Source organism: Scyliorhinus torazame, chromosome 7 (assembly GCF_047496885.1).
Source record: "Scyliorhinus torazame isolate Kashiwa2021f chromosome 7, sScyTor2.1, whole genome shotgun sequence".
Taxonomy (NCBI): Eukaryota; Metazoa; Chordata; class Chondrichthyes; order Carcharhiniformes; family Scyliorhinidae; genus Scyliorhinus; species Scyliorhinus torazame.
Window position 1 is genome coordinate 185,043,253 of NC_092713.1, and position 22,795 is coordinate 185,066,047.

The 22,795-nt window shown below is 48.7% G+C and overlaps 1 protein-coding gene across 3 annotated transcripts in view; it reads left to right on the forward strand.

The window, feature by feature from the left end:
- The window catches only part of LOC140426737 (F-box/WD repeat-containing protein 11), a 199,468-nt gene that overhangs the window by 140,290 nt on the left and 36,383 nt on the right, over positions 1 to 22,795 (forward strand). For all 3 annotated transcript variants that reach the window (XM_072511862.1, XM_072511860.1, XM_072511861.1), the window contains 4 exons: positions 1,735 to 1,921; positions 4,062 to 4,152; positions 17,023 to 17,160; positions 19,908 to 20,026. In XM_072511862.1, coding sequence (XP_072367963.1) covers positions 1,735 to 1,921; positions 4,062 to 4,152; positions 17,023 to 17,160; positions 19,908 to 20,026 — 535 coding nt within the window. The remainder of the gene's footprint in view (positions 1 to 1,734; positions 1,922 to 4,061; positions 4,153 to 17,022; positions 17,161 to 19,907; positions 20,027 to 22,795) is intronic.

Sequence of the window (22,795 nt, forward strand, 5' to 3'; positions counted from 1 at the left end):
TTTCTGTGCACATATTTAGAATCATCAGAGAATCCCTACAGTGCAACCGGAGGCCATTTGGCCCATCGAATTTGCACCGATCTCTAAAAGAGCACCCTACCTAGGCCCACTTTCCTGCCCTATCCCCGTAACCCCAGCTAACCTTAGGACACTAAGGGGCAATTTAGCATGGTCAATCCACCTGACCTGCACATCTTTGGACTGTGGGAGAAAACCGGAGCACGCGGAGGTAATGCATGCAGACATGGGGAGAATGTACAAACTGCACACACAGTCACCCAAGGTTGGAATCGAACCCGGGTCCATGGCGCTGTGAGGCAGCAGTGCTCACCACAGTGCCACCGTGAGTGGGAACGTCACGGAATAGTGTCCAGTTTGGGTAGGGTGAGTTTATGTTTGTAGGCAGCACAGTGTCTGAATGTGATAGGCTGGACCATTTCACCGTGCGTGTCTGTGTCTATGTAATTTTTTTTTTTCCAAGACCTTTCACTCTGCATTAATTCCACAGACTGTTGATAGAATGTCTGTGCGACATGCGACCAGCATCTCAAATTCACCAGGAGCACAGAGCAGTTACATTTTCCTTTTGAATAGGTGGGTGGGACAGTTCGTCCATTATTACCTCCAAGCTGTGACTGGAAGCCCCAGTGGGGGGGACTATCCGAAGATATAAACCTGATCATGCTATGCATTGGGAGAACATGCATTCAAATACATCTTCATTTAAAGGGTCAGCTAATATGAATTGAGAATTTGGTAACCAATGAAATACAAATGGCCTGGTTTAGAGGGGAGAAGAGCCATGGGTGTGAAACTAAAACAGCAAATCCAAAAGCAGCTGGGAAAGGCTGAAAGGCAGATTAATGTGTTAGATTTGGAAAATGAAGGACTGCAATATATTTCAATAGGGTTGTGGGGGAAAATGAAAAGGGCAATGTGTTGACAATCTCTTGTAAGAAGAGATTAAATAACCTGTTAACTTAGTAATAGCAAAATAATTGAAGTTGGTTTAGTTCAGAGCTTATGTTGTGGGTTACAGTCTCCTTTAGTTAGTGTCATACTAAAGTTTTAGTGGCTGATATACGGTCAAGGTGCAAATCTTTATTCAAATTGGAAATTATACCTGCCTCCCCAACATGACCGGGTTCCTTGCTGGTGAATTATATTTAAAATAGTTGGTTGACTATGAGAAGGGGTGGGGGGGTGGTTGACAGGAACTCCTGCTCGGATGGCTGCTGTCTGATCTGGACTGAGAGAAGCAGCAGGCAATGGTGGGAAGAGAATAGGGTTGAGCCTCATCCCATGATCTAGATGTTCCAGTAGGACCCACTGGGTAGCAAGCTTGGTACCCTGGCTGACCTTTTCCCCTTCCAACAGGAATACCGAGATAGTCCCTGAACTGAGAACCTCAAAACCAGTGCAGCTCAAGGATTGAAGCTAGACACTTCTCGTCATAGATGTTTACAGCATGGAAACAGGCCCTTTGGTCCAGCTTGTCCTTGTCCAATCATGCCACCCTGTGTGAGGTTGGGCGTTATGCCCCTGCCACCACCATAATTTACCCTTAAAACCATTGGGGCTGGGGGTGGTGACAGAACAGCAAATGATGTAAAAGGAATTCACTGCTTGTGTTACATAATGGGTTGCTGTGTAATGCCCTGTGACTAGAGGTGCTAAGTGCTGGATAGTCTGTTAATGGATGTGCTTTTCTCAAATGTTCTTCTGTATTCACAGCCCAAGGATTGGACCATATAGCGGAAAACATCTTGTCATACCTGGATGCCAAGTCACTCTGTGCTGCTGAGGTGGTGTGTAAAGAATGGCAGCGGGTGATTGGCGAGGGCATGCTGTGGAAGAAGCTGATTGAGCGGATGGTCCGCACAGACCCACTGTGGAGGGGGCTTGCAGAGAGGAGGGGATGGTGAGTTACCTAGTTCACTTGGCGAGTCACTTGAAATAGAGCAGTGTCAATTTTCGTGAAGAGCACCTACTTTTCTGTAAAGAAAAACTCCTGGATAAAAGTTCAGGGAATCTCAGCGTGCAGTGACTTCTGTAAATCCTGGAATTCCTTTCCTAAATCTCTACCTCCTTCCCCTTTAGGATTCTTCAAGCCTGTGTCTTTGGCAGAGTGTTTGATTACTCCTCCTATTATCCCTTTTTTTGGCTCATTGCCAATTTTCCTTTTGATTATGTCTCCATGAAAACATTTTGAACTTCTTTTTACTGTAAAGATGCTACATTGCATCTGAAGCATGTCTCAGAGTGGTACGGTTAGCATTGCTGTCTCACAGCTCCAGGGACCCAGGTTCAATTCCGCCCTCTGGTGACGGTGTAGAGTTTGCACTTTCCTCCTCGTGTCTGTGTGGTGCTCCGGTTTCCTCCCACAGTCCAAAGATGTGCAGGTTAGGTGGATTGGCCATGCTAAATTTCCGCTTAGTATCCAAAAGGTTAGGTGGGGCTATGAGGATAGGATGGAGGCACGGGCTTAGGTAGGGTGCTTTTTCCAAGCACCGGTGCAGAGTCGGTGGGCCAAATGGCCTCCTGCACTGTAGATTCTATGAAAAGGAGGTTGTGTAGGGGTCTGTCCGTCTTCTACATATTGTACCCTATCTCTGAGAGCCAGGTTTGAAACTGGCACACACATTAACTCTTCAGTCCCACTACAGCTTTTCCTCATCTTCACCAGCCTCAAATTAACTCAAGGGCACTGCGATCGATCTCTATCGTCATTCTAGCTGAGAATAACTAATCATAGAATCCCTACCGTGCAGAAGGAGGCCATTCGGCCCATCAAGTCTGCACCAACCCTCTGAAAGAGCACCCTACCCAGACTAAATCCCCCGCCTCGTAACCCCACCTAGGAGCAATTTAGCATGGCCAATCCACTGAACCTGCAAATCCTTTGACTGTGGGAGGAAACCGGAGCACCCGGAGGAAACGCACACCGACACGGGAAGAATGTGCAAGCTCCACGCAGTCACCTGAGGTCGGAATCGAACTCTGGTCCCTGGTGCTGTGAGGCAGCAGTGCCAACAACTGTGCCTCCAAGCCATCTAACACACTTCAGGGATTTGAACAGGTAAATTGGTTTGTACGCCGTTGGCTCAGAAATCTGCTTGTTCCTTTCCAAACACTGCCATTTTAAAAGGGAACTTCCCCTTTCCAAATGTGCAAATAAACTGCTTTCCTTCTACTGTGTCGGAATGCAGCAGAAATGTGTAAAGATTGTGTCCAGGTATAGCTGAGATGCTGTTTGGGAGGGAAATGCAACGTACAGAATAATGTTATGGTGCAATTTATGCCTGCCTCCCCATCAGTAATGTCATGGGGGAGCAGAATGACAAAGGTGGGGAGGCTCCCTGTAGAGGTTTAAGGATTTCAATAAGCGATTCGGTATTTTTGTAAATGTTTCATCTGCTGTCTGCATTTTATGTTTTTGTGCATTGTAATTGATATGATTTCATTGATACTTTGTGACCAGCATCCCATTGTAAACATGGCCCAATCAGAACATAATTTAAAATGCTATAATCATTAATTTGTATATTTGTAAATATCGTGAACATACAGTGATGTATATTTCCAATTAAAGCATTTCCCATAGACTTTCCTTCCATGTGTGAAGATTTTACCTGGCTCCTTCAGCTCATTTTACTCCCAAATGCCAACAGAAAATGTGTTAACTGGATTAATAAGTAACTAGGGTAGGAGCCAGGATGCAATGAGGTGACACCAAATGATTATCACTCGTAATGCCAAGGGGTTTAAAATATTTAAGGGACTGCCAATTCTCTGGTGACATCCACATGTAATTTTTACTGGCTCTGAAGATTTGGGCTCTGTCTGGTAAAGCTGTGAGTAGGGCCAGTGGGGAAGACACAAGTATCTCTGTATCTCTTGCAGCCTTGAGAGCTACATTGCCAGTGTGATCAGTATAACTATCAAATTCCTCCTTTCATTATTAACTGGGCAAATGGTCTGTACAAAGAAAAATGTAGAAGTTACCTCTGACATTTAGGCCTTTACTGCTCTTTACACATGTCTGTTCCCTTCCTTCCTAGGGAACAGTACCTGTTTAAAAATAGGCCTGCTGATGGTCCGCCAAATTCATTTTACAGAGGATTATACCCAAAGATTATCCAGGATATAGAGGTACGTATGGTTTACCTAAACTCAGGATTACATGTGGAGACCCACAGTTTCCAGACTGAATTTACAATAGGCTGATGAATTTTGAAGTGCTTTGCAATCCCGGTTTGTTACGAATGCAGCCGTCCCTGTTCTCTTTTATTATGTCATCATCCCCAGCACTCTTGTGTATGCATGTGTAGTATTGAAAATTGATTGCCACAGCAGGGTGCCGTTTCGGGGGCATTAAATAGCATTCCCTGTTTGGCTATAAAGTATTAAGACAACCCGACATCCATCTGTTCCAGGGTTGTATTTTTATTGAACATAGAAACACAAAATTGATGTCGTAGGAGGCCATTCAGCCCATTTGTGTCCCGAGCAGCCGAGACAGAACTGTCCATCCTATTCTCATTTCCCAGTTCTTGCTCCATAGCTCTGAAGGTTATGGCAATGTAGTTTGGTTTTTTTGAAGAAAAGTGTCCTCCGTTTGAGCAGTTGACTCTATTTGGCTGAGAGAGTATATTGTATTAAGCCTCCTGATGATTGATTGGTTGAAGCTAATGTTGCATTAAGTCACCAACACCTTTTGCAATGTGGTAAAATACTCATTTTGCCAAGCAGAATATTTTTCATTAAGATGTGGCACCTTTTTATGTATTTTTCTTCCACAGAAATCCTGCTGGAAACCTCCCTGGGGAGGAAAACCGAAATCTTTTCACAATGTAATTTAATCTTTGCAAAGCAATTACAGATCTGTTCTCAGCAAAGTTCCCGAAGGTTTCATTTTTGCCTGCATTTTTGTGGCCTTGACATCCTTCCTAAAGTGGGACACCCAAAACTAAATATATTATCATAAACAGTTCGAATTTTCCTAATTGTACCTCATATAACTCAGTCTCAACATTAGGGATCGACTGTGCCACCCTTCACTGAGCACAGTTCCAGGTTTCCCCAGTGCCCACATGACCAGAACTGGATGTGATATCCAGCATTTACACCGTGTCAGCACTAGGCTTTGGGCAGAGTTGCTCATTGTCGCTCTTCACTGCTGCTCTGCACTTAGCGAGCCTCACTGGTGTAGAGTCCATGATCATCCTCACATCCCCCTCAGCTTCCCCGAGCTGCTTCAGCAACATTCATTGTGGGAATTGTCCCTCTCCTCCGCACTCTGCCTGTAACTCTCATCCCGTTTCTCTTCCAATCTGCTGCACTTTACACAGTTCTAGACCACTTGCTAATATTCTCTGAAATGCTTCTGTAACTCCATAATTCCACCGGTTTCCTGTCACTGCACAGTTTAGAATAATCTGCAAATATGCCAATTCGCACTGAGTTTCTGAATCCACACACTCTTGAGCTCTACAAGATGCTCCACTCAGTCCTTCTCCCCAAAACTGACATACACTCTCCATTCAACCCCACTCCCCAGCACTGATATCCGACACTCTCCGCTCAGTCCCTCTCTCCCAGCACTGATATCCAACACACTCCATTCAGCCCCTCTCTCCAGCACTGATATCCGACACACACCATTCTGTCCCTCTCCCCAGCACTGATATCCAACACACCACTCAGTCCCTCTCCCCCAGCACCGATATCTGACACTCTCCACTCAGTCCCTCTACCCCAGCACTGATATCCGACACACACCACTCAGTGCCTCTCCCCCAGCACCGATATCTGACACTCTCCACTCAGTCCCTCTCCCCCAGCACTGACATCCGACACACTCCGCTCAGTCCCTCTCCCCAGCACTGATATCCGACACTCTCCACTCAGTCTCTCTCCCCCCCACCCCCCCCCCCCCCCCGCACTAATATCCAACACTCTTTCCCCCCATACTGATATCCGACATACAACCCCCCCCCCGTAGACACTCCCCACTCCGTCTCTCCCCCGCACTGATATCTGACACTCTCCACTCAGTCGTGTGTGTGTCCCCCATCTCCATACTGATATCTGACACTCTCCACTCAGTCGTGTGTGTCCCCCCCATCTCCATACTGATATCCGACACTCTCCACTCAGTCGTGTGTGTGTCCCCCGTCCCCATACTGATATCCGACACTCTCCACTCAGTCTCCCCCCCCCCCCCCCCCCGCCCCATACGGATACCCGAACCCCCCTGGTACTGATATCTGACACCCTCCACTCACTCTCTCTCTCTCTCTCTCTCTCTCTCTCTCTCTCTCTTCCCCCCCCCTCCCTCTCCCCGTACTGATATCCGACACTCTCCACTCAGTTCGCTCCGCGCACCCCCCCCCCCCCCCCCTTACTGATATCCGACATACACCCCCCGTACTGATATCCGTCACTCTCCACTCAGTCTCTCTTCTCCCCCCCCCCGTACTGATATCCGACACCCCCCCCTGTACTGATATCCGACATACACCCCCCCCCCCCGCACTGATATCCGACATGCCCCCCCCTGTACTGATATCCGACATACACCCCCCCCCCCCCCCGCACTGATATCCGACATGCCCCCCCCCCCCCCCGCACTGATATCCGACACCCCCCCCGTACTGATATCCGACATACACCCCCCCCCCCCCCGTACTGATATCCGTCACTCTCCACTCAGTCTCTCTTCTCCCCCCCCCCCCCCCCCGTACTGATATCCGACACCCCCCCCCCCTGTACTGATATCCGACATACAACCCCCCCCCCCCGCACTGATATCCGACATGCCCCCCCCCGCACTGATATCCGACACCCCCCCCCCCCCCCCCCCGTACTGATATCCGACATACACCCCCCCCCGTACTGATATCCGACATACACCCCCCCCCCCCCCGTACTGATATCCGACACCCCCCCCCCCCCCCCCCCCCGTACCGATATCCGACATACCCCCACCCGTACTGATATCCGACATACAGCCCCTCCCTACTGATATCCGTCACTCTCCACTCAGTCTCTACCCCCCGCAATGATATCCGACCCCCCCCCCCGCACTGATATCCGTCATACAACCCCCCCCCCCGCACTGATATCCGACATGCCCCCACCCCCCCGCACTGATATCCGACACCCCCACCCCCCGTACTGATATCCGACATACACCCCCCCCCCCCATACTGATATCCGACGACACCCCCCCCCCCCCCGTACTGATATCCGACATACAGCCCCCTCCGTACTGATACCCGTCACTCTCCACTCAGTCTCTCCCCCCCCGCACTGATATCCGTCATACAACCCCCCCTGCACTGATATCCGACATGCCCCCCACCCCCCCGCACTGATACCCGGCACCCCCCCCGTACTGATATCCGACACACTCCACTCAGTCTCTCTCTCCCCCCCCCCCCCGCCCCATACTGATATCCGAACCCCCCCCCCGGTACTGATATCTGACACCCTCCACTCACACTCTCGCTCTCTCTTTTCTCCCCCCCCCCCCATCCCCGTACTGATATCCGACACTCTCCACTCAGCTCGCTCCGCCCCCCCCCCCCCCCCCGTACTGATATCCGACATACACCCCCCCCGTACTGATATCCGTCACTTTCCACTCAGTCTCTCTCTCCCCCCCCCCCGCCCCCCGTACTGATATCCGACACCCCCCCCGGTACTGATATCCGACATACAGCCCCCCCGTACTGATATCCGTCACTCTCCACTCAGTCTCCCCCCCCCGCACTGATATCCGTCATACAACCATACAACCCCCCCCCCCCCCGCACTGATATCCGACTTGCCCCCCCACCCCCCCGCACTGATATCCGACAGCCCTCCCCCCCCCCCCCCCGTACTGATATCTGACATACACCCCCCCCCCCCCGTACTGATATCCGTCACTCTCCACTCAGTCTCTCTTCTCCCCCCCCCCCCCCGTACTGATAGCACCCCCCCCCCGCACTAATATCCGACATGCCCCTCACCCCCACACCCCCCCCGCACTGATATCCGACATACACCCCCCCGTACTGATATCCGTCACTCTCCACTCAGTCTCTCTCTTCCCCCCCCCCCCCCCCGTACTGATATCCGACATACAACCCCCCCCCCCCCCCCCCCCGTAGACACTCTCCACTCCGTCTCTCCCCCACCCCCGTACTGATATCCGACACTCTCCACTCAGTCGTGTGTGTGTGTGTGTCTCCCCCCCCCCCCCCCCCCCCGTACTGATATCCGACACTCTCCACTCAGTCTCTCTTTTCCCCCCCCGCCCCATACTGATATCCGAACCCCCCCGGTACTGATATCTGACACCCTCCACTCACACTCTCTCTCTCTCTCTCTCTTTTTCCCCCCCCCCCCCCCTCTCCCCGTACTGATATCCGACACTCTCCACTCCGTTCGCTCCGCCCCCCCCCGTATTGATATCCGACACTCTCCACTCAAGCCTCTCTCTCTCTCTCTCTCTCTCTCTCTCTTTCTCTCTTCTCCCCCCCCCCCCCCCCCGTACTGATATCCAACACTCCACTCAGTGCCCCGCATCCAGCACTGATATCCGATACAATCAACTTAGTCCATTTCTCCCACATGGATCTTCGTGACACCAGAAAGGGATGGTGGTCAATGCTTCATTGGCATTTTGCAGCTTAGAAGCCCAGTTCAATATTGTTTGACACATCTGCGCAGAGTCTCACGTTATGGATGCTGAACGGCACCTTCACCAGTTGTCCAACTGCAAGGCAAATGTTGTGAGATTCCTAGCTATGCAGGAGGTGGTTCAAGTCAATAAAAAGGCTGATAACAGGCACCCCATAAAACCCTCCATCTTCATTTGTCGTCCGCTTCATCTTACTGTTTTAATTTTAAAAAACAGCTGTTGTCTGAAAAGCGATGTGGACTTTATTGTTCTGTCACAGTGAGTTGGCTTCACTATATACTTCAACTACAAGTCAACACATTTTATCCATAAAGACGCACCTTGTAAAAGAAAATACATCTTTTATGATGTGGATAAGCCTGTAAACTTTTGATGTGGTTCAGAAATATCAACCAAGGTCCTTTTGGCTGCTGCATGGACATTTCATCCGTTCAGAAGAAAAATGTATTACGTAAAGAGCTGTGTTTTTCTTTTCAAAGGCAAATTATACAATTTTTCCAGCTGCTTTAGATGTTTTTGAAGCCCAGCTGTGGGTGTGTCAGTGTATGCTAAGGTTAACATTATCAGGATTAAAATCTATTCTTTATTCAATCAACTTGCATCTTTCAGAGACACAGCTCTGTTTCCACGCATTTGCGCAGAAACTGTGCAGAGAATCTCGACTCTTTGAACAGATTGTGGTGTGTCTATGTTGTCGTTTTCATTTTGGATGAGTGGTCGTGCTCCTGCCTCGGAATCAGCGATGGTGAGCTCAGGTTCCACAGCAGAGATTTGAACACACAGCTGAGACTGAGCCTTCAGTGCAGTAGTGAGGGACTGCTGCATTTTTGAGGTGCCATCTTCCAGTTGCAACATTAAATGCAGCCCCCCTTGCCCCCTCAGTTGGACATGCAGTCCCACAGTACTAATTCAAGGAGCTAGGGTGTTTCCCCCAGTTTCCATAATATTTGCCCCATAACTAATCTCAGCAAAGTAGAAAATCATGGGAGTGATCTCCGTATCCTGGCCGCCCTTACTGGATCAGAATCGTTCATATAATTGCTGGCTGACCTCTAGTTTTGGAGCTGCACTGATGAGGTGCTGTCTCTTAGGCAGCATGTCAGAGACCCCATGGTACCATTTGTATAATATCCTTCAACCAACATGTCCGTACATCAAATGATAATTCAGCTCTTTGTTATTTTGCAGAATTTAGCAGTGTTTTATAACACTGAACTACACTTGAGAAGAACTCATTGGATGTGAAATGATTTTGCACAGTTGAGTCATGATCTAGTTTATTCAAGGTTTAGAAAAAACATTCTACTGCAACCTTTGCTGGGAGGTGGTCAAAGTGATGAAAAAAAATCATATTTATTTTAAAACTTCATCAATTTATATCCCTTCCCATTGGCCACAGTGTGGGCTTGTGCCTGAACCCTCCAGTACTGTGACCAGCCGACCACTCTTGTTATGTGAGCCCACGGCAGTAAATATTGGCAGGCTCTTCAACTACATGGCACAACATAATCGGGCATGAACCTTTCCTTGCCTGACTCCCTCCACCCTGATGTCATGCCCTTGTAATCACACTGCTTGTTAACTGACCACCGCCTTCAACGCCTCCCAGACCACTCCCACCTGAACCTCTCCATTGTCATTAAGCTCCAAGTACCTTTCGATACACCCCCTCACCCTTAGACATACCCCCTCATCCGCCAATAAGCCCATATCCATTCTCCAGAGTGGGTGCTGTTCTTTTTCCTCTCCTACCTCTCGACCACCCTGCCCCATAACAGCTCCCCCTTCCCCTTAGCAGCAGCAACCCAGTTAACTCCCTCCCCTCCCCCCCCCCCCCTCCGCTAGATCCCCCTCTAGCGTAATTACACCCCCCATGTTACTCCCAGAAGTCAGCGAACTCTGGCTGACCTCGGCTTCCCCGTTTGCCCTTGGCCTCTCACTGTGCGAGGCCCCCACCTTCCTGCGTCCCTGTTCCCACCATAATTACCCTAGCGCGGGAGCAACTCCCGCGTTTCCCACTCGGTCCCGCCCCTAATGGCGCAGTTCCCTTCTCCTTCCCCTTTCCTTCCCACCGGCGCCCACAGTTCCTCATACTCCTCCTCCCCCCCCAACCTTCTTTTTGTGAAGCACCGCCTTAGCCCGATTGAAACTTGCCCTCCTTCTCGCCACCTCCGCACTCCAATCCTGGTATACGCGGATCACCGCATTCTCCTACCTACAGCTCCGAGTTTTCTCCGCCGTTCTTAGGACCATCTCTCTGTCGTTGTAGCGGTGGAACCTCAGCACTATGGCTCGAGGTATTTCTCCAGCCTTTGGTCTTCGCGCCAGAACTCGATAAGCTCCCTCCACCTCCAAAGGTCCCGTCGGGGCCTCCAGTCCCATTAGCGAGTGAAGCATCGTGCTCACATATGCCCCGACGTCCGCTCCATCTACGCCTTCGGGAAGACCCAGGACTCTTAAATTCTTCCTCCTCGAATTATTCTCCAGGGCTTCCAACCTCTCCACACACCTTTTGTACTGTGCCTCGTGGATCTCTGTCTTCACCACCAGGCCCTGTATTTCATCTTCATTTTCAGCAGCCTTTGCCTTCACGACCCGAAGCTCCAGCTCCTGGGTCCTCTGCGCCTCCTTTAGCCCTTCAATCGCCTGTAGCATCGGGGCCAACATCTCCTTCTTCAGCTCTTCCACACAGTGCCGCAGGAACTCTTGTTGCTCCGGGCCCCATACCAAACGGCCACCTTCCAACGCCATCTTGCTTCGAGCTTCCCTTCCTTGCCGCTGCTCCAAAGGATCCACTGCAATCCAGCCGCTATCATCTCCTTTTTCCATGTATACCTGGGGGCATTCCCTTCTATTCCACCGCACAGTGATTTTTGCCGTTAAAAATTGCCGTTGGGGCTCCAAATAAGAGCCCAAAAGTCCGTTCCAACGGGAGGTGCCGAAATGTGCGACTCAGCTGGTCATCGCCGCACCCGGAAGTCCAGTCGCTACATTCTGGCGCCTGTTCGGGTACACGGAGGGAGAATTCAGAATGTCCATTTCCCCTAACAAGCATGTCTTTCGTGACTCGTGGGAGGAAAAGTGGGCACAAATGTTTTGACCTCGGTAGCAGGATATCCATGTTAAAGCAGTCGGTAGTTTCTACCACTGGGGCAGCCTCCTCCCACGCAATGTAGCAACTGCTGTGTCAGGATTTGCTGCAATCGTGCAAATGAGCATTTCTCTTTTTGTTTTGAGGGGGCATAAAGCTTTGTTTAATAGATGCAATTGTTGATGGGCAGCAGTAATCTGGGTTTTTATGGTGAGTGTTTTCAGACTTTCTTCCCCTTTGGTGAGCAAAATAAAATATGTCTGCTGCCCTCCTCATGAATAATAACCGAATGGAAGTGCTGAGGTCCTGCAGGACACGTTTTGTACCTTTGAGCTCTCGGGTATGCCATAGACTTATTGCAGGAGAAGGAATCTTGAGAGATGTCTGAGGTTTGGATGGTTGTGACCCATCCCTTTCAACCCTGCCCACCCAGGATTGATTTCTTTAACCTAAACAAATGTTATGTCTTTGTTCTAACATCTGTGTTCTCTCCTTTGCCAATCTAAATTCAGCCTGACAGAAAGAAAAACCCTCCTCCTTTGTGAAGCGTGGGCTCGCTTCCCATTGCTGTGTTAATTTACAGTGCAGTGGGATTTTTTTGGTTGTGCAAAACTTTGTGAAATTTCCTACAATGCTTGAAACTAAATGATGACTAAATAGAATTACATCCAGTCATGAGATTGAAATGTGCACCTGCGTCTCCCTGTTTGCTGATAAATCAGCTCCTATATTCAGGAATTATGTTATTCATTCAGTAAGCTATTATTGTCCAGTTATTTTAAAGTAGGTGTGTGCGGGTGGGTCACAGACCAGTCAGTGGGATTTGGAACAGCCTGCTTCAGATGCAAGGGAAAAAATAGTACAAAAACCTGTTTGTTAAAACAGTGTTTGGTGCCAATTTTTCAATCACGGTGCAGCCATATCGATAACATGCTGAGTATACTAAAATAAAAGCAAAATACTGCAAATGCTGGACATCTGAAATAAAACGGGAAATTCTGGAAAATCTCAACCAGTCGAGCAGCAGCTCTGAAGATTGTGAGCTTGAAATGTTAATTCTGCTTCTCTCTCCACAGATGCTGCGAGACCTGAGTTTTTCCAGCTTCTGTTTTCATTATTATTATTCTGAATATGCTGGGTTGGTCTGCGCACATTTCAGTGAAATGTAGGCAGTTTTGAAAGCACCCACACAGTCACAGCCTGTCCTGAATCTCTGCAGTAGACATCTAACAATTTGAGTGCTCTGGCTGGGTGTTGTTGGGTTTTTTTTACAGGGAGATGCTGCTGGTCTGATTCTTTTTTTTTTGTGTGGAATATTTTTATTAGGGTTTTAACATTTCATAAGCTATTTTACACAACAAGACATTTAAAACACATTATTGAGAGGACAGCTTAACATGCCAGGACTGCTTTCATGCCTCACAGAGAGAAATCTGGGCTATCTCTGCCAGGTTAATGCTAAACCAGTACTTCTCAGCCAGTAAGTAAGGTAAAGTCGCCATAGTCCCCGATAACCATAAGCTGCTTTCCCCTTTGACTGGGAGAGTTGACTGGTGGTGATCTAGTGGGCGGCACGATAGCACAGTGGTCAGCACTGTTGCTTCACAGCTCCAGGGTCCGAGGTTCGATTCCTGGCTTGGGTCACTGTCTATGCGAAGTCTGCACGTTCTGCCTGTGTCTGTGTGGGTTTCCTCCGGGTGCTCCGGTTTCCTCCTCCAAGTCCCAAAAGAGTGTGGTTACCTAATTTGGACATTCTGAATTCTCCCTCAGTGTACCCGAACAGGTGCCTGAGTGTGGCGACTAGGGGATTTTCACAGTAACTTCATTGTAGTTTTAATGTAAGCCGACTTGTGACAAAAGAGATTATTATTCATTTAACCGGAGGATCACCACACCTCAGGCGAAGAGCAAGGTTGAGCAGGAGGGGACTTCATGATTACCCTCAGCCGGTACAGGAATTGAACCCATGTTTCTGGCCTTGCACGAAACTGCTGTCCAGCCAACTGAGCTAAACCCCCCCCCCCCCCCCCCCCCCCCCACACACAATCTCTCCAGTCAGTAGATCCACAACAAAAAGTAATAAAATACGCGTATAGGTTCTACACCTGAAATATTGATCTCTCCTCTCCACTACACAACTTCTGTGTAGTGTAATACTGACCCTCGCACACCAGGACCAGACACTCCGCTATCCTCAGTGTAGAGAGACACTGTGTAGTGTAATACTGACCCTCACACCAGGACCAGACACTCCCCTGTGCTCAGTGTGGAGAGACACTGTGTAGTGTAATACAGACCTCCAACCAGGACCAGACACTCTGCTATCCTCAGTGTCGAGAGACACTGTGTAGTGTAATACTGACCCTCACACCAGGACCAGACACTCCCCTATCCTCAGTGTAGAGAGACACTGTGTAGTGTAATACTGACCCTCACACCAGGACCAGACACTCCCCTATCCTCAGTGTAGAGAGACACTGTGTAGTGTAATACTGACCCTCACACACCAGGACCAGGCACTCTGCTATCCTCAGTGTAGAGAGACACTGTGTAGTGTAATACTGACCCTCACACACCAGGACCAGGCACTCTGCTATCCTCAGTGTAGAGAGACACTGTGTAGTATAATACTGACCCTCACACCAGGACCAGACACTCCGCTATCCTCAGTGTAGAGAGACACTGTGTAGTGTAACACTGACCCTCACACCAGGACCAGACACCCTGCTATCCTCAGTGTAGAGAGACACTGTGTAGTGTAATACTGACCCTCACACCAGGACCAGACACTCCGCTATCCTCAGTGTAGAGAGACACTGTGTAGTGTAATACTGACCCTCACACACCAGGACCAGACACTCCCCTGTGCTCAGTGTGGAGAGACACTGTGTAGTGTAATACTGACCCTCACACACCAGGACCAGACACTCCGCTATCCTCAGTGTAGAGAGACACTGTGTAGTGTAATACTGACCCTCACACCAGGACCAGACACTCTGCTATCCTCAGTGTAGAGAGACACTGTGTAGTGTAATACTGACCCTCACACCAGGACCAGACACTCCGCTATCCTCAGTGTATAGAGACACTGGGTGGAATTCCCCGACCCCCGCCGGCTCGGAGAATCGGCGCCGGCATGGTCAGTGCGACGCTGGCTGGAGTATGCGCCGACTCTCCGGCCGGGGCCGGCGCGCCGTTCTCCGGCCCGGATGGGGGCCTCCTTTCCTCCGTGCCGGCTCCTTAGCCCTACGCCATTTGGCTTCGGGACCGGCGCGGGGAAGAAGGCCACTGCGCATGCAGTGTTCACGCCGGGATTGGCAGCTGGAGCGGCATGGGCCGCTCCAGCGCCGTGCTAGCCCCCTGTGGGCCGCAGAATGGAGTCCCACAACGGGCGCCGACGCTGGAGTAAAACACTCCTGTTTTTACGGCGGGGTCGACACTTAGCCGCCCGATGGGAGAATCCTGCCCACTGTGTAGTGTAATACTGACCCTCACGCACCAGGACCAGATACTCCCCCTTCCCTAGTGAATGCGGCAGAAGGGTGGTACCATTCAACTCAACAGGACTTCTCAACAGGCACTGGAGATGATGCCAAAAATGGGTAGAATTTAATTTTTGTTTTTAAAACAAAAACAAAGAACTGCATAGTTGGCTTTTATACTACCACTCGATAGCGGTGGTTTCACCCTAACCACTCATTTGTATCCAGCTGGCTTGGTTCCGATAGGAATAGGTACAGAATTAACTCCAATGTTGGATTTTGTGATTCCTGGCATGTCCAAATAGGGTAGCTGGGTCATATTAAGCTTTAACGCATAGATAAATTCATACCAAGTTGTTCTATAAGCCATTCCAGACACCCAGTACGTACAATGGTCAAGTTGTGATTTGTTTGCTGGGTGCAGTGCGGATCATTCTGCTTTGTTGAGGAAATAAACCAAGATCCAGAGCAGCTTGCCCCACTTTGAACCTGTGTTGTGTGATTTCTGAATTCTGTGTGTACTGGAGATTGGTGTTGATTAAACCATGATTACCAAGTTACTTACCCAAGTGGCAGATGTTTATGGCATTGCTGATGGATTAAGACATGTGGAGGCTTTGGTAAAGTACTAGTGGGAATGTCGAACTTCCATTTGAAAGGAAATGCCTCGTAATGCAATGGAAGGTACTGCCCTTTTGAAAACAGTGCCATTTTGCTGACGTTCGAAGTTGCAATGCTGGGAATGATTTGAGGTGGCAATGAGCCATCCTGTATCAGTAAGAGTAGGCTAATTACATCCAGTGGCAGCACTGGACTGTAGCTACATGGGGCTACTAAAATTCAGTACTTTGTCCACCCATCCTTGTTCTGCGGTCAGGGGCCAAATATCCTTATTTTCTCCAAAGCCGGTTCTCCCATGTGCAGGAACCTGTGTTCTTTTTGGGATCACCTGCCAGGCGAATGGCAGTCATCAGTTATGGTGTTTTGCAGAATGGCGAACATGTCTGGTACTTTCGTCTGATTTTGAAAGCAGGAATGTTCCACCATGTTCAGGCTAAATCAAATGGGTTTCTATATTACTGGAGCTAGACTTTAGAAGATACTGAAAATACAGTAATTAACGAAAGGAATGTACAAAGGGTAAAGAAAACAGCTCCTCCTGGAAAGCTATTTCTTGCATAAGTTGGACTGAACTGCTGTATGAAGCAGTTTTTCACAGATATGAAGTTATAAATGGGTGGTACAAACTTCAGATCCAAGCAACAGATCTCCAAACAGAACTCAAGTGGAATAGCAAGGTTTACAAGGTGCCACGGGACTACTTTTGTGTTCTAACCATGCCTTTGAAACCTGTACCTTGTGAAGTTCTGCGTTAATGCTTCACCACTGCCCTTTCTCCTGCCAATTTTCACTTCAGTGGATTAGCAGCCTGAGGAATGAACTTATTCCCCAACCTGTTATGCAGTGTGCATTCTCCTTTCAAGCAGCCAGCCCCAGTCTTTAAACAACTCATTTCTTTAAGTGAAATAACACAAATGGCCAACATCCGTTCAGAGCATATACCTTCCTTTGGCACTGTAACTGTGCAGTCATCATTGACAAAGAAGTGATGAATTCAGACTCAAAAATGGCCATTTTTACATTGTACTTGACTGACTATTGAAAATCATGTGAACCACAAAAATCTCTCCATTCTGTCACGACGGCCAGTGCTTTTCCAACATGCATCCTGATTTTATTCACTTGTCTCTCTACAGACCATAGAATCCAACTGGAGGTGTGGGCGACACAACCTTCAGAGAATCCAGTGTCGGTCAGAGAACAGCAAAGGAGTTTACTGTCTACAATATGATGATGAGAAAATAATCAGTGGTCTGAGAGATAACTCAATTAAAGTAAGTCATGAAAATGACAACATTACCTGTTGTGCCATTGAGTTCTCATGTATTGCAAAATGGTGACCACCGACATGGAAAATGGTGGAATTTGTTCAGAGTTTTTCAATGTAATTTGCATATAAATGTTCGTAAGATTCATTATGTTCTTTTATTTTCCCCTGCAAACACAGCACATGAACAATGTCATATGCTGCCTTCACTGTGGACTTTGAATCTTATAGAATCCCTAAAGTGCAGAGGGAGGCCATTTGGCCCATCGAGCCTGCACTGGCCCTTGGACAGAGCACCCTACTTTAGCCCACGCCTCCACCCTATCCAAGTACCCCATCTAATCTTTTGGACACTAGGGCAATTTAGCATGGCTAATCAACCTAACCTGCACATCTTTGGACTGTGGGAGGAAACCAGAGCACCCAGAGGAAATCCACGTAGACACTGGGAGAAAGTGCAAACTCCATACAGATAGATTGTCACCTGAGGCCGGAATTGAACCCGGATCCCTGGAGCTGTGAAGCAGCAGTGCTAACCACTGTGCCGCCCTGTAATTAGCGTGGCCAATCCACCTAACCTGCACATCATTGAGTTGTGGGGGTGAGACCCACGCAGACATGGGAGAATGTGCAAACTCCACACGGGCAATGACCCGGGGCCAGGATCGAACCTGGATCCTCGGTGTGAGGCAGCAGTGCTAACCACTGCGCCACCGTGCCGCCCAGTTGCTCACTTGAGTTAAATTGCTCGGTGTCAAGGTGGCAAGATTTGAGTTTTTGTGCAATTGTTTGTATTGTGTTGTTGAAGGCTAAGCAAAGGCACAGAATCACCTGGGTGGGCTTTTGGGGGCGGATAAGAAAAGTAACGATGGAGAGGTTAGAAGCTGGAGGTGAGAGAAGGAGCATTATAAGAATGCTAGATATTGGTGTACTGGCAAATATATCCACCCCTTGGCACCCCACATGCACACCAACACTCGTGTTGCAAACTCTGGCTGCATCAAATTCTTGATGTTTTCTTCACAAGACTTCCCTGCAAGTATCCTGCCGTTACTCACACGACATGTGGATCCTTTTGGCAGTCAGTAATGGTGGTTATGGTACCCAGCCTAGAGACTGCTCTCTCTACTGTCTGTTTTTATACAGTGTGCGAAGCTCATGAGTTTGTGTCCGGGAGACTAGCCTTTCATTCCAGACAATCCAGGAGGAACCCAAACTAGACTGTGATCAGGAACAGCACCTCAAGTCATTCTACCCCGTAACCTGGGAACGCTGAAGCCAATTATACTACAGCTGAGATCAGTTAACTCAGCAATAAACTTAATTATTCTCAACCTGCTCAGGAATAATTTTCTTTTTTTTAGAAAATAGTTTATTGAAGCATTTGTAATTTTCACAGTTTAACACATTAACATCTCTTAAACAACTGCGCGGGCCGACACACGTGGAGAAAGAAAAAACACCCTACAGAACCACGCCCCCTACTCCCCCCGCTCTATTCCCTAGCTGCCCCCGTAAACTATATTCTCTGTCCCATTGTAACATTGCCATACCTCCTGTTTTTCCCCCCCCCCACCTTACTGCTCACGTTCAATTTTCTTTGAAGTAGTCTATGAACGGCTGCCATCTCTGGGAGAACCCTTGAACTGATCCTCTCAAAACAAATTTAATTTTCTCCAGACTGAGAAAACCTGCCATATCGCTGACCCCACACTCCTGACTTCGGAGGCTCCGAGTCCCTCCAACCCAGCAAAATCTGTCTCCGGGATACCAGGGAGGAGAAGGCCAGGATATCGGCCTCCCTTCCCCCCCCATGGCCTCCAGATCTTCCGATACCCCAAATATTGCCAGTTCTGGACTCCCTTCCAGGACTTCTGACAAAACGTCCCTAAATCCCTGCCAGAATCCCCTCAATTTCGGACATGCCCAAAACAAACGTACATGTTTCGCCGGGCTACCCCCGCACCGCCCGCATCTGTCCTCCACCTCCTCAAAGAACCTGCTTATCCGGGCTACCGTCATGTGGGCCCTGTGGACCACCTTGAACTGGTTCAAGCTAAGTCTGGCACACAACGAGGATGAATTGACTCTCTTCAAAGCTTTTTCCCACAGCTCGAATTCTATCTCTCCAGCCAGCTCCTCTTCCCACTTCCTCTTCACCTCCCTGATAGGGGCCCCTTCCTACTCCATCAACTCCTTGTATATCTCCGAGACCCTCCCCTCTCCAACTTCTGTTTTTGACATCACCTTATCTTGTGACCCCCTCAGGGGGAGGAGAGGAAAGCCAGGAACCTGCCTCTGGACAAAATCCTGTACCTGGAGGTACCGAAACCCGTTCCCGCCCAGCGACTCAAACTCCTCCTCTCATGCCTCCCAGGTCGGTAAACCCTCCTGAATGAATAGGTCCCAAAATCTCTCAATCCCTGCCCGCTGCCATCTCTTATAGCCCCCTTCCAGACCCCCTGGGGCAAAAGGAATAATTTCCTGAGTCACTGGGGGGGGGGGGGGGGGGGGGGGGGGGGGGGAGCTGATGGATTTTGGCTGGATGGAAGCAATTTGAGATGGACTTGAGTATGAGTGTATCATAAAAACAGGTTGATTTTATATGGTCATTTTCCTTTTTATTGTATGGATGGAAAAATAAGCTCAACAACCACAAGTGCTTTTGTTGTGCTGCTTTAAGGCAAGAGCAGCAGTAAGGAGGATAGATCAACATCAGACCTCATTTTGATTGTGTTGTTTTCTTTGCGGAAGATTTGGGACAAACAGTCGCTGGAGTGTTTGAAGATACTAACGGGTCACACAGGCTCTGTGCTGTGTCTGCAGTATGATGAGCGAGTCATTGTTACTGGATCTTCAGACTCCACAGTAAGGTAAGATGCAGGAACCCAGTGGCTCATTCAGGAAGTACCATCCCAGTAACTAGATGTTTGGCTATTTAATTAATTGACTCTGCACTCTGCTCCTGGGCACCTGCCAAGGTGGTAGGCATTAACCATCAGCGAGAAGCACGAACAGTGATTACCTCTCCCATAGAACAGTACAGCACAGTACAGGCCCTTCAGCTCAGGATGTTGTGCCGACCATTTATCTGAATCTAAGATCAACCTAACCTGCACCCCTTCAATTTACTGCTGTCCATGTGCCTGTCTAAGAGTCGCTTAAATGTCCCTAATGACTCTGACTCCACCACCCCTACTGGCAGTGCATTCCACACACCCACCCTTCTCTGTGTAAAGAACCTACCTCTGACATCTCCCCTATACCTTCCTTCAATCACCTTAAAATTATGTCCCCTCGTGACAGCCATTTCCACCCTGGGGAAAAGTCTCTGGCTATCCACTCTATCCTTGCCTCTCATCACCTTGTGCACCTCTATCAAGTCACCTCTCTGCCTTCTTCGCTCCAGTGAGAAAAGCCCTAGCTCCCTCAACCTTTCTTCATAAGACATGCCCTCCAGTCCAGGCAGCATCCTGGTAAATCTCCTCTATACCCTCTCCAAAGCATCCACATCCTTCCTATAATGAGGCGACCAGAACTGGACACAATATTCCAAGTGTGGTCTAACTAGGGTTTTATAAAGCTGCAGCAAAACCTCACGGCTCTTAAACTCAATCCCCTGTTAATGAAAGCCAACACACCATACGCCTTCTTAACAACCCTATCAACCTGGGTGGCAACTTTGAGGGATCTATGTACGTGGACCCCACGATCCCTCTTTTTCTCCACACTTCCAAGAATCCTGCCTTTAACCCTGTATTCAGCATTCAAATTCGACCTTCCAAAATTAATCACTTCACATGCATCAAGGTTGAACTCCATCTGCCACTTCTCAGCCCAGCTCTACATCCTGTCAATGTCCTGTTGTAACCTGCAACAACTCTCAACACTATCTACAACTCCCCAACCTTTGTGTCATCGGCAAACTTACTAACCCACCCTTCCACTTACTCATCCAAGTCATTTATAAAAACCACAAAGAGCAGAGGTCTCCGAACAGATCCTTGCGGGACACCACTGGTCACCGACCTCTAGGCAGAATACTTTCCATCCACTACCACTCGCTGTCTTCTTTTGGCCAGCCAATTCTGTTTCCAGAAAGCCAAATTTCCCTGTATCCCATGCCCCCTAACATTCTGAATGAGCTACCATGGGAAACCTTATCAAATGCCTTACTGAAATCCATATACACCACATCCACCCGATCTTCATCAATGTGTCTAGTCACATCCTCAAAGAATTCAATGAGGCTTGTGAGGCATGACCTGTCCCTCACAAAGCCATAATGCTGACTATCTTGAATCAAACTATGTTTTTCTAAATAATCATAAATCCTATCTCTCAAAATCCTTTCCAATATTTTGCTCACCACAGACGTAAGACTGATGGGTCTGTGATTCCCAGGGATTTCCCTATTCCCTTTCTTGAACAGGGGAACAACATTCGCCTCCCTCCAATCATCCGGTACTAGTCCAGTGGAGAGTGAGGACGCAAAGATCATTGCCAACGGTGCAGCAATCTCCTCCCTCGCTTCCTGTAGTAACCTTGGGTATATCCCGTCAGGCCCAGGGGACTTATCTATCCTGATGCTTTTCAAAATTTCCAGCACATCCTCCTTAATATCAACCTGTTTGAGTCTATTAACCTGGTTCTCATGAGCAACAAGGCCCCTCTCTCTAGTGATTACTGAAGCAAAATATTCATTTAGGGCCTCCCCATTCCTCAGACTCTAGGCACAAGTTCCCGCCACTATCTCTGATCGGCCCTACTCTCACTCTGATCACCCTTTTTTTTCTCACATGAGTGTAGAACGCCTTGGGGTTTTCCCTAATCCTTCCCGCCAGGGCTTTTTCATGACCCTTTCTAGCTCTCCTCAGTCCATTTGTGAGTTCCTTCCTGGCTACCTTGTAACCCTCTAGAGCCGAGTCAGATCCTGGCTTCCTCAACCTTACGTAAGCTTCCTTCTTCCTCTTGACTAGAAGCTCCACTTCTCTTGTCATCCAAGGCTCCTTCACCTTACCATTCCTTCCTCGTCTCTGTGGGACCAAACTATCCAGCACTCGCAGCAAGTGCTCCTTAAACAACCTCTACATTACCAAGAACAATTGCTCCCACTTTATGCTCCTCAGCTCCTGTCTATTTCCCCTATCTCCTCTATATATCTGATAGTAAGGGAGAAGGGAAGAATTTGTATTTGTGTTGGACCATGCATGTTTTCACAGCCAATTAAGTATTTTTGAAATGTAGTCAGTATCAATTGAAATAAGTAATCAAATAATTTGTGTTCACGATGTTGAGGGCTAATGATGTTAGGGCGGCACAGTAGCACAGTGGTTAGCACTGTTGCTTCACAGCGGCAGGGCCCTGGGTTCATTTTGCGGCTTGGGTCACTGTCTTGTGTGCAGTCTACACGTTCTCCCCGTGTCTGCATGTTTCCTCCGGGTGCTCCGGCTTCCTCCCACAAATCCCGAAAGACGTGCTGTTAGGTGAATTGGACATTCTGAATACCCCTCGGGTGTACCCGAACAGATGCCGGAGTGTGGCGACTAGGGGATTTTCAGCCTACCTGTGACAATAATAAAAGTTATTATTATAACTATTGGCCACAACCCAATAATTCAGCTCTTTTTCCAAAAACGCTT